This window comes from Boleophthalmus pectinirostris, unplaced genomic scaffold (genome assembly GCF_026225935.1).
Source record: "Boleophthalmus pectinirostris isolate CB_2022bp ecotype Guang Dong unplaced genomic scaffold, ASM2622593v1 HiC_scaffold_3, whole genome shotgun sequence".
In the NCBI taxonomy this organism is placed as follows: domain Eukaryota; kingdom Metazoa; phylum Chordata; class Actinopteri; order Gobiiformes; family Gobiidae; genus Boleophthalmus; species Boleophthalmus pectinirostris.
The window spans coordinates 16,992,866-17,006,276 of NW_026571299.1; the positions used below are offsets into that span (position 1 = coordinate 16,992,866).

Consider the following 13,411-nt stretch of genomic DNA (forward strand, 5'->3'; position numbering starts at 1 on the left):
TGGAGGTGTTAGAAGAAGATGGAACCATGGGTGTAAACTTAGACTTAGACTTAGACAAACTTTATTGATCCATAAGGGAAATTACTTCAACACTGTAGCTCACACATTATAGGGAAAAAATGTAAACGATAATTCTAAATTCTAAATAAGTAGCAAGAGATTGGTGTCTGTTTATGTACAAGTAAAAATAAAATAGAAAAATAAGTAATAAAAACATCTCAGCTTCATACAAGAGGTCATAAGTAAAACAGTGATGACTGACAGGACATAGGGTTATCTATTACATAAAGGTGTATGCCTTTCAAGCCATTGTTGAGTCATTGTAGAAAGGGTAGACAATCGTCTTTCTTGGGACATTTTATATAATTGTGATAATCAGAAACAAAGATTATTTATCACCAGAATGTGCAGAAAAATAACTTCTTAGCCTTCATAGTCTCTTCCAGATCATTGTTGTTTTCACTTATAACAAAGTACAAAACATTAACAGCTGTTTAAAGGTGCAATGTGAAAACTTTCAGGTAGAGAGTCTGCCACCTAATCGTCACCGTGTGCCATAAGTGTGCCATAAAATGTTTTGAAACGTGTTTGGAAATGGATGCATTTAATGCCATGCTGTAGAAAATTTCAGCCAAAGCAAAGATGTCTCCATGGAAACAAGCAGCTTGCGTTCCCTCCACCAGAAAAAAGTTATACATTGGACCTTTAAATATGAAACTTGTTCATAATATTAAAATTCTAATTATTCCTATCAATAAAACGTTTAAACTGTCAGCAACTTTAATGATTATAATTATGTTAGTGTTACTTGCAATTATTTTGGCCATGATAATGATAATCATGACACCAAATTTCAATATTGTCCCATGTCTTTTGTCCAAATGTTGTAATACTCAGATCTGGATTCAAGTTGGGGAGTCCTAACCTGGCACTAGACTGATATGTGTAACATCGAGTTCAATTACTGTCCAAGAAAGCAGAAAACACTTACCCTCTGCATGATACATACTTTGTATTTCCACTAAAATAGGCAGAAGTACGTCCATCCACGTCACCATGTTTGTTTTGGATGGTTTAGGCTCAGCCTGTCACGATAATTAGTATATCGATTTATTGTTCAATATATGACAAATGGAACAAAACTTTTTGAGGGTCCATATTTAATGTGGTACTTTTTTCTTGCTCTAGTGGGAAAATATTGGTTATTTTTCTGTTCTTCCATAAGATTTGAGCAGTAGAGTGTTGCATTATTAATTTTTATCACTCATTACAGATGCAAATTAACTAGTGTTGCATTCTGCAAATGTAGATGATAAATTTCCCTGTAGAACTAAGTAAAGTATACCTTATAAGCAATTATTGATAATTGATTTTATTGACCCTTTGAGACTTAGAGGTAGTATCTTCTTTGATTAGATCTCTCATACAGAATATTCTTTATCTACAACACATTTTCTTTATTGACATTTTAATACATACAGTGCATACATTAAGATTTTATACATTTCTAATTAAAACTACTGTAAAGAGAACCTCCCTCAACATATATTCTCCAAACATTAGAAATATAGTGTAAAGTCTGTTAGATGTTTTATGATCTTCTTTACACAAACATTTCCATTTAAGTGTACTAGTTTACTCATTCTTTTTAGAAAATACTTTTTTGATTATTTTGGCTGTTCTTTAAATAGATAGACAGATACTTTAGATAAATTTGTATTTTTCTTTACCTACAGCCGTCAACAATAAACATAGTATACTTTCTTTCATTTTGACTACATTCGAGTGGAGCATTGCAGCAGTGGGAGAGGTAACAGCAAGGACACAGGTGTAGAATAAGAGACACACACAGCACAGCAGCAGTGGTGTGAGCCACTATTGAATTGTGATGTTCTACACACTGTCAAACAAGCCTCTTTTCAATCCGAAAATTGAAAGGGAACAAGCTCGAGAACTGCAGCATTCTCTCTGGACAAAAAGAAAACATGTCGACAAAACACAGCACTAGTGTAGAGACTGTTGCATAAACCAAAGCCTCGCAATAGCCCCTCTATGGAAAATTACAGCTATAATCAGTATAATCAGTATGGTGCTTTCTTCAGCTAATAACTGTTATGAAAAAGACTCTTATGTACTAAAGCTAACACTATTACAATTTTCTCAAGCTCTCTCTTTTGCACTGTCAAATTACAGTTCAAATAAGGGGTGGACTATATATTGTCACCAAAATAATATCTGTATACTTGTTTTCACAGTCATGCTAAATAAGAATATGAAGAATATCGTAGTAAAGCAACAAACATCAAAAAGTTGTAACCACATCTGCTATAGATAAAAGTAAACATACTATAAATGCTATTTCTGCATATTGCCATCCTTTTGTATCACAGATTTTGAACCAAAAATGTAATATTTGGGAAAGGACTTGACACAGTACCTAGTTCGATATCACAATGGTAGTAAAAATAATACTAAAACAATCAACTTACAATCAACAAGTTTGTTTTTTTTGTCCATTCACATATTTTTCATTTGTGAACCTCAACCAAGACCTTTAAAGATCATATACTAGTACAAAATAAACTCTTGAGATCTTAAAAACATACCTGGAGTTGTGTTTGTGTCATTCACACATGTTTATTATTAGTCTGGATACATCTCCAAAGCTCAAAATGCTTTGTTCCACCTTGTGATGTCATGAAGCAGTGGTTTACAGGGACAATTTACCGTTTACTGAGTAGAGATTGGTAATTCCAGGGCTGAAATTATCCAAATGATTCTACTGACGGTGTATGGAGTTGAAAAACACAGTGAAGCACTTTCTGTAATACTACACGATATCACAAAGAGGAACAGAGTATTTTCAGTTTGAGAGAAGAAGACAGCCTGCAGGGTTTGTGTGTTAAACATGCGTGAATAGAAAAAAAAAGCACAACTCAGGGTATGTTTTCGATGAGGAAACAACATTATAACACAGATCAGAAAACAGCATAATGTGTTCACTGTAAAGATGGATTGTGAATGTATAATCAGACTATCCTACCAAATTTCATTATGTAAATTTTTGTCTATATCGCCCACCCCTGTTTCAGACATATTTTAGTGAGGCGGGCTGCTTAAAATTCCTAATTGAACTACTATGCTAATGAAGCTAACAATAATTGATCTGCGCTGTCATCTGGCTAATTGTTGCTTGAGAAAACTTGTTAGGGGAACGATTAAAAGTTTCTCCTTGGCACTGATAATAGTTAGAGCTGCCATACATCTTCACAAAAATACCCCTTTCTTCCTTGTACTATGTATTTTTAGCTTGTATCCGGCAGGCTGGTGCTGTGTCAGGACTCTGCTCTCCTCTCCTCTGTCTGTACCTCCCTCGTGTGCTATCGGAAAGAAAGGAGTGATTATTTCCAAGGTGAATTATTGAAATGGAGGACTGAGGGAGGTGGTATTGAAACACAGCGAGTGTGTGACTCAGACAGAACCAGGAAGTGGATAAAATAAAGGTTCATTCATATGTCTGCACGGCACAGTTTGAGAGAGAGATTTGACGCAAGAACTTTTGAAATATTTTTATAAGTAAACGGTACTAGCTCACTCAAGTTTGATTTCGCATGTAGTTTGTGGAAGAGTATTAAAACAAGTTTGAGTGCGGTCAAATGTCAAAATTGCTACACCCACATATCAAATCGCTAGGGGTTTTTTTTTGCATATAAACAAGACTGTGACACATGCCCTTTGCATAAAAACAGATTTTATTATAAAGATGATGCTATTATTAAATCAAAATGAGACCAGGAAAGCAAAGATTTTGTTATTTTATAGGTCCTATATTATACAAAATTGACTCTTGTGAGATTTAAGCCATGTTTTAATGTTGTTACCTCCTGAAAAACATACCCAGAGTTTTGTTTTGTTTCATTCTCACATTTTTGAGTAATTCTGCAATGCTTTGTTCCACCTTGTGATGTCATGAAGTGGTAGTTTTCAAGTTAATAGCTACCTTTTTGTCTTTTGTTAAGTGGAGATTGGCATTTCCAGGGATGAAATGATCCAAATGATTCTAAGTGAAGGTGTATGGAGTTTTAAAACACAGTGCAGCACTTCCTGTATTACCACATGACATCACAAGGTGGAACAGTTTTTTCTTTTTCTGTGTTTTCTGTTTGAGACAAGAACTCATTGTAAATATGCAGGATTTGTGTGTTAACATGTGTGAATGAAACAAAAAACAACTCCAGGTATGTTTCTGATGAGGAAACAGCCCTTTAAATTAAATATTATGAATGTTATGTGTAAATATTCTCTTTCAATTAGCCTCTATGTTAATTTAATTGGTAAAATTGTAAACGAACAAATCAAAATCTTGAAGTACATTACAAATAGAGTAGAGTTAGTTGTGCTAGTCAACTAAACCTACAAGTTAATTACTAATATAATATTTAGTTAAAGCTCAATATACTATGGTAATTTTTTTTATTATTGTGGGGAAAAAAATTAAACATTATATATGCCTTTATAGCAAGTTGTGTTTTCATTTTTCTCTTTTTTCTCTCTATAGCTTATCAGTATATGATAATAATAAATGATAGCTTTATAGGTAGACAAAACAGAAAACAAACCCACCATAAAATGATATGCATCATATTGCAGTGTTATTGGCAGATATTGTGAGCCAGACTCAGACAGCCTGTTTCCTTCTCACTTTCATTTGAATAAAATACATGGTTCAAAAGATAGCCAATTTATTCGTAAAATTCATGCAATCCTTCTTTTCTTTCTTTTTCCCTGAGTGTGGCTTGAGAGCACCTTAAATGAAACCTTGAGCAAACACATCACTAGGGCTGCACAACTTTTTCAAAAAATATTTGTTTAAAAGTATGTTTAAAACAGCTCAATTGAGAGAAGAATGAAATATGAATGGATAAACATTCTTCAGTTAAAAATACATTATTTTATTCTTTGCAGAGAACATTCTAATATCTATGTATATTGCATCCTTGTGCCAACTCAATTTGATCTTTCGATTCAGTTGCGATTTAATGTGGAGCCCTAGAAAAAAGACTTGGAAGACTGAAATACAACCTTTAAACAGAGACACTGGGACCTGACTTGTGTTTTGATTGTTTAAGCTGTCAAAAGAATGGAAAATCAGATACTAATACTAAATAATACTAAAACTAGTGTTGAAACTAGATACTTATTTGAGCAGGTATAGATACAAAAAAAATCATTTTCACAGGACAGAAATGAACCTTTTCTGAATAGTTTTAGAATGATCTTGAGCTGTTTCAGAACAAGTATAAGAGCACAGAGACAAGAGTACGCCCATGGACCACTAAGGAACCTACGTGGATGACTGAAATATTACACAGATATAAGACCAGATGGTAAAATAAAGTACTACGATTTAATGTTAAAAATCATTATCTATTGTCTATTGGAATTACACAGTATGACATTAAACAGACATTTATTCAATAGACCTTTTTCACATCGGCCAGAAGTGCTGCGATGTAATGTAACGTCACTTACATTAAAGCTTTTCTATGGCAAAATATTTGTGGAAATGTCTTGCGTATTTTCCACCAGCTTAATAAATCTGCCCCATCACCAAATCTTCATCCAACAAGGCTGACAAAGGACATATTCTGTCCATGAAGAATTTATCCACAACTATCAAAGTACGAAAGATGAAAACGTAAAGGCGAACAACGATGACACATTAGTGAACTACTCATGAGCAAAAGTAACATTATGGTCATGAATAAAACGTAAGTAACTTGTCAACTCAGACTGATTCTACAATTAAAACTAAAAATCGATTTCATGATGTAGATGTTGGCATAGACAGAGATTTGTGCAGTTTAAATGCTAAACATGTAATCTGTGAACATCTGTAGCATTCGAATCAAATCTATCTGTCTCTGCTGATATCTACATCGTGAAACAGATTTGTAATTTTAATTGTTGAGTCAGTCTGAGGTAACCTAAAAATTAAAAAAAAGTTAAAAAAGTTAAAGTTACCTATTAATGAATTACATTTATTATGGTTTATTCATGACCATGAGGTTAGTTTTGCTCATGAGTTGTTCGCCTTTACGTTTTCATCTTTCTTACCTTGATAGTTGTGGATAAATTCTTCATGGACAGAATATGTTCTTTCTGGACCTTGTTGGATGAAGATTTGGTGATGCAGAGGTGGATTTATGAAGCTGGTGGAAAACATGCGAGAGATATTTTGCCATAGAAAAGCATTATCCAGGAGTTACGTTTACTCTACATCACAGCACTTCTGGCCATTGTGAAAAAAGTCTGTCACAGTTTTATGGCTCAAATATCCCTAGAAAACAAGACATTCTGACTGTGAGCGGGATTGCCTCTCCACATATCTGAATTGTAACATGGTCTGGTTTGGTCTCTATGAAGATAGAAAGGTTTAATACCATACTGTGACAACCATTTGACACCTCCTCCACCACAAAAAAGCTGCACAGTGCACCTTTAACTGTCATTGTGCTATTGACATCAGTATTGAGTATTTTTCCTGAGTAACAAAATCGAGCTTGAAATGTCAGTATCATGACAAAACTAATACACAGACTTTGTGAGTGCTGCTGGGGCTAAAGTCATATTGAACAAACATTTATTTCTTTATCTCCCTGCCTGCCTTGCCTAGATTGTATTTGAGCTTTTCCTTTGGCCTTTGGGGCTGCAGGCTGTTCTCAGCATGAGTAGCTCCTAGCATCTCTCTCCCCCTGTGCTGCCAGTGTGACGCAGCACACATATGACAACGCTCATGCTCAAAGGCACAATATAAAAGAGATGGAGAAAAAACTAGCCCTGTCACAACAGATTTTGAAGTGCGATATATGGCTGAAGAAAATATAGACGATAAACGAAATTATATTGGAAGCTAAAGGCAAACTCTAAAGCAGAATTATCCTCGAGAAAGTAGTGCAAAGGAGAAATTGAATTTGTGAACTGGACTAAAGTTTGCTTGGTTGAATACATTACGAATAAGAGTGACAAAACGTATTCAACCAAATAAACTTTTGTCCAGTTGACAAATCAAATCTCTCCTTTGCCATGGATTCTACTGGACGACTGAGGGATTGTACACAGATCCAAAAATATTCTAAATTTACAATATTCGTAAAACAAATAAAAACATGAGCTGCGATAAATAAATGCCAGAATACAACAGTTAAGGGTCCTATATTACAGAAAATGGATTCTTGTGAGCTTTAAATCATCCTCGAAAACATGCCTGGAGTTGTGTTTTGTTTTATTCACACGTGTTTGAGTAATCCTGGTTTATTAGTCTGTCTACATCTCTAAACCTCAACAGACTGTTCCACCTTATGATGTCATGTAGTGGTAGTTTTCAAGTCAGTAACTACCTTTTGCCCTTAGTTCAGTAGAGATTGGCAATTCCAATCTGAAATCCTCCAAATGATTCTAGTGAAGGTGTATGAAGCACTTCTTGTTTTATCACATGGCATCACAAGGTGGAGCAGTATGTTTTCTACTTGAAAGAAGAACTAAATATACAGGGTTTATGTGTTGAACATGTGAATGAAACAAAACACAACTCCTCTGTCTGTTTTTGATGAGGAAACAACATTATAACATAGATCAGAAAACATAAAAATCTAATCTGGGTCCTTTAAATCATTAACTTGTGTCTATAAGTTTATAATTCAACCTTCTACAGTTCATTTCTTATAATACAGAAACATATTTTTTTAAAAATGTATGATTAGTACATAGAAAAAGAACTCATAATAATTATTGACCCCCAGAAATGATCATTCCATCTTTCATATACTGAACAGTAAGTCAATATAGTAATTATTGTGACAGACCTAAAGAAAGTCAACATGTAATATACTAGTCGGCTTTGGACTGAAGGACACACTTTTCCCTTGGCATAGTTCCCTTGACTCTTTGCGTTTACTTCAAAGCGCAATTTCTATTACTGTTATTCAAGGATGGAGCGAGCTATAGCAATCCGTACATATACTGCAGATATGTACACAGTATATTGGATGCCTTTCAAACTAAATGTCTAAGCATTTTATAAAGAGGTCATGTAATGGAATAGATTGGCTTAATTAAAAAAAGAAGAAATGTGTGTACATCGATTTAAAGGAACTGAATGTAGCCTGTGATCGTACAGTTTTTAAAAAAGCATTACAGGTCCTGTTTATGGACTTTAAAATCAAAATATTGCATACATTTTCTTTAATTCAAGCAATGAATATTACATAAGCATATTTGTAATTTGTGATTAATAATAAGTACAAAATTGTGGCATTTGAGTCAAAGTATATTCTGCATCTTGATATGTGGCTAAATGTATTGCGATATTAGTTTTAGTATTGATTAGTGTCTGATTTTCTATACTTCTGACTAGGGATGCATCAATACTGGTATCACATATCAGCACCAATATTAAACATTTTGGAGGATTGGATATCAGCTTTCAAGATATTGGTTCCCATTTTGGTTCATGAAGTGGTGTAATAAAGTAATTTACGGACCAGCGTTGATCCAAAATGTCTCATAATATTAAAGTCATATTTTTACAAAGCTGTTCTCTAGTTCAGGGGTCACCAACACCCGGGACATGGACCAGTACCGGGCCATGGGTCGTTTGGTACCGGGCCGCGAAAGCGCAAATACCCCCTTCCATGGGCCTCCTGTGTTTCCCGCGCCTCTGAACCAGAACCCAGACTAAAAGACTAAACCAGAACTAAAACCAGGACCAGAACTAAACCAGAACTAAAACCAGATGAAACCAGAACTAAAACCAGAACTAAAAACCAGGACTAAAACCAGAAACTAAAACCAGGACTAAACCAGACTAAACCAGAACTAAAACCAGGAAAACCAGAACTAAAACCAGAAACTAAAACAGAACTAAACCAGAACTAAAACCAGGAAAACCAGAACTAAACCAGAACTAAAACAGGACTAACCAGAACTAAAACCAGATGAAACCAGAACTAAACCAGAACTAAAACCAGGACTAAACTAAAAAACCAGGAACTAAACCAGAACTAAAACCAGGACTAAACCAGAACTAAAACCAGGATGAAACCAAAACTAAACCAGAACTAAAACCAGGACTAAACCAGAACTAAAACCAGGACTAAAACAGAACTAAAACCAGGAAAACCAGAACTAAACCAGAACTAAACAGGACTAAACCAGAACTAAAACCAGAACTAAAACAGACTAAACCAGAACTAAAACCAGGACTAAACCAGAACTAAACCAGACTAAACTAAAACCAGGACTAAACCAGAACTAAAACCAGGACTAAACCAGACTAAACCACTAAAACCAGGACTAAACCAGAACTAAAACCAGGACTAAACCAGAACTAAAACTAAACAGGAAACTAAAACCAGGACTAAACCAGAACTAAAACCAGGACTAAACTAGAACTAAAACCAGGACTAAACTAGAACTAAATCAGAACTAAAACAGGATAAACCAGAACTAAAACTAGGACTAAACCAGAACTAAAACCAGGACTAAACCAGGTCTAAATCCAGGACTAAACCAGAACTAAAACCAGGACTAAATCAGAACCTAAACCAGAACTAAAACCAGGACTAAACCAGAACTAAACCGGAACTAAAACAGGACTAAATCAGAACTAAAACCAGAACTAAAACCAGAACTAAAGCCAGGACTAAACCAGAACTAAAACGAGACGAAACCAGAACTAAACCAAAACTAAAACCAGTACTAAACCAGAACTAAAACTAGGACTAAACCAGAACTAAAACCAGGACTAAACCAGTTCTAAATCAGGTCTAAACCAGGTCTAAAACAGGATTTAACCAGGAATAAACATGGTTCACGAAATATTGTCTGATATAAAACCAGTCCGTGGCGCAAACAAGGCTGGGGACCAGTGCTCTGCTATTTGTGTTTAAAAAAAGTGAATTACATCTGCAGTCTCTGTCCTAGTATTGGTTAATATCGAGCAAATACTTACAGCCACTGTATCTACATCAGTATCAGAACAGAGTAAAACGGTGCATCGATGCATCTCTCCTTTGACAAACAGGACTGCATATTTTTACTTCACTCTTCTCACTGCATCACTTGAATTGTTGAGTGCGATATTCTACCTCTCCACTCTGAAGCATTAACCTATATCTCATTCTGATCCAATTCAATTATTAATGCGTCACGCCTCAATTTAGTATTCTACTGCTCCGTATACCTCAATTCTATAATGTTTCTATACACCCTCTTACGTATTCAGATCTGGATCGGATTCCCACGTGGATAACTCTGCCTGTCATATCCTCTTCTCTTGTTGCTATTTTATTCCCTGACAGCGTTCTTGTCCATTTTCTTCCCTGCCAGAAGAGAAGCAAAGACCACTGACCTGACAACGGCACCGAGAAACACCAGACGCTGCGGTCAGAAGATCCATAACAATCTATGCCTGTCCCCGTCTGACCCCCGCTCTGTCCTGACCAATGGTAAACACATATTTATTAGTCTGCACTGCTGGTTCTTTGGCCGCTCCGTCTCTTCTAGCTTCTGCTGAAATGGCGTGGAGTCTGGAATACACTGTCATATACTGTAAACAACTCCGAGCAAAGAAGGTTGCCTGTTTGTCTATCGATCTGAGGGTTAGCGGTTCAAATCCCACTCTCGACATAACTGTTGGTTGAGTGGTCACCTTGCCCCTAGTATCTTTATAGACTGGGGTATGTATGTGTGAATGGGAGAGTGGTTCCTTAATGTAAAGCGCTTTGAGTGACTTGAAAGTGAGAAGTCCTATATAAAAATGTGACCATTGACCATTTCCCATGTATCTGAGCTAAATAGTTCTTGACTCTGTACAGATATATTGTATATCTTCTGGCTGCATCTAATACATGCATCATGAATTTCAGACTTCCAGTCATTGCTCAATGCATACTGGGAAGGATTTTCTGAAAAAGTGAGCATCAAACCGTCATGTTTGTTTTCTCAGTGGGATGCATCTGTTGTCAAAGCCAGTCTTTTCTAGTCTTTTGAACCATATCACTTTTGTTTCTGGTACTGATATTGTCATATTTTAGTTTTTGGATTCGGACATTGTAATTGTGTGGTTGTTGTATGTCCTAACACCGGAAAACAGCTTGAGAAATGGGCTGAACTCCATAACTGCAAAAGGGAATCAGATCTGTGTGACTGCAAACCTCCGTTCACACTGTTTCCCTTCCCAATGGAATGCATTGTGCAATGACCAGAAGTCCAAAATTCGTGATGCATGTATTCTAATGCTGATAATCAGGAAGTGTGTGTTGACATGCTAGTTGTTGTTAGCTTTACCGTCACAGCAAAAACTGTGCTCTGGTCTCTAATAGGGGTGTGCAAAAATATCGAAATATAATTTAATGTGATGATATAGTATCAATATCATGGGCTGCTGTATTGATATATCACCAGGAGTATTTTTTGGTATATTTTACTAAATTATTTTGTTACAGTGCTACAGTTTTATTACTTGTTTAGATCAGGGGTCTCCAACCTGTAGCTTGGGAGCTACCAGTAGCTCTCCATCCCCTTCCAAGTAGCTCACCAAGGGATTTTTGAATTATACGTACTGTGCATAATAAGTACATTTTGATTAATTACCCTTGTAAATGTATCATTTTGATGCCTAACTTAGTGCACCAGTAAATGGATAATGGTTTATGTTTTATAAGCATCTGACTGTTCCCCATCTAAGACTCGCCGTGGCTCTTATATTTACTCAGTTTCTTTACGACTGCTGAAATTACAATTGCTGAAAACAGTAGCTCTCTGGCATTTTCTTTTAGTAAAGGTAGCTCACTGCAAGAAAAAAAAATGTTGGAGACCCCTGGTTTATATGAAGGAAATTGAATATGTCAACACATTTGACATATTCACTGTTTTGATGATTAAAATGTTTGTGTTACATATGAACTTTGCACAAGGAGTGGTTTAACAAAGACTTTTAGTATCACAGACATGATTTAGCCTTTATTTTTTATTGAACTGTATCGAATCGTCTGAAATATATCGTGTTGAATTGAAAGTGCTCTGCATCGAGATATGTATCGTATTGTGGCCTATGTATCGAGGTATGTATCGTATCTGCAACTTCTTAATGATACCCAGCCCTAGTCTCTGATAGTGGGGGTAGTGCTGATTAAGGCATTGCAGTGAATTATAAGGTCAGTGAGGAATAATTTTGGAGCACTGCAAACAGTTTGAAATGAACTACCTTAATTTTTCACATTTTTAAAAAAAGTACAAATCATTTTTTTAGATAGTTTGTTCAACCACCTACAGCTCAAATCTCTTTGTATGCAACAAAAAATTAAATGTTTTCAGAGAAAAAGAAAACACAGTGCTGTGCTATTTGTAATTGCCGTACACTTTTATAAGAATCAGATGGATGATTTTGGCAGTGAAATACTGATCTCTACTGAAGTAAATGAGCTTTTTACTTGAATACTACCACTAGATGACATCACAAGGTGGAACAGAGCATTTTGAGGATTGGTTAATCTACTCGTCAGTCATGCCCATCAGAAATCAGGGGCACAGCATGTACAGTTCCAGACCATAACAACAACCATTGGAAAAGCTTGTGGTTTTGGCCAGGAAAGCTTCTTCTATTACTCATCATTATTCAAGAGGCATTTGACTGTACAAAGTGAATTCATCACCGCTCCATGATTTCCGAGTCGCAATCAAAGCCAGATTGATAAAGCGTGGTTTTGTATTAAATGTCAACACCTCTCATTGTATAGGCTTTTCATAAGGCATTCTTTTGTTACTTGACAGAAGAAATAAGTGGAAATGAATGTAAAGTTATTCTAAAGCTAAAAAGTTTCACAGTCTTTAAGTACTGACATTAAAGAGGATATTGTTACAACAGGTCAAGGCAAAACTTCGCTGCAGTAGTCACTGTTGCTATGGTGTGCTTCTGTGGGTAGCCTTGAGGTCTATGAGTGGTGGGAAAATGGACAGTTGTCTTTTGTATAGAACTGGTCAGACTAGTAGTTTTTCAGCATTTAAATATAATTTTAATACACAAATTACTATATGTACAAATTTTGCGTTGCATACAGTTATTATTACTTTTCCTTGCTTACAGTATGCAGATATTTTTTTCTTAAACACTTTTAGAAACACTAGTTGAATCAAAGTACCGAAAAATTGTAAAAATGTTTTGAGATTGATTTTAAATTTTAAACTAATTATCTATACCACTATTTTTATTTCTGTGCAAACAGTTTAAAATTGCACTTTGTAACTTTTTTATTGGAGTCCATCACCTGCTTAGATCTGTCGCTATGCTTTCTGAAATGTTTTAGCCAGGCTGGCATTTCTCTCCAGCGACTAGGTCAAGAATTGGAAT

The 13,411-nt window shown here is 35.5% G+C and overlaps 1 protein-coding gene across 1 annotated transcript in view; it reads left to right on the forward strand.

Moving 5' to 3' along the window:
* necab3 (N-terminal EF-hand calcium binding protein 3) overlaps window positions 1-13,411 on the forward strand; it is an 84,460-nt gene that overhangs the window by 47,358 nt on the left and 23,691 nt on the right. Inside the window, exon 7 of the mRNA XM_055160656.1 lies at window positions 10,390-10,508. Within this exon, the coding sequence (XP_055016631.1) occupies window positions 10,390-10,508 (119 nt within the window). The remainder of the gene's footprint in view (window positions 1-10,389; window positions 10,509-13,411) is intronic.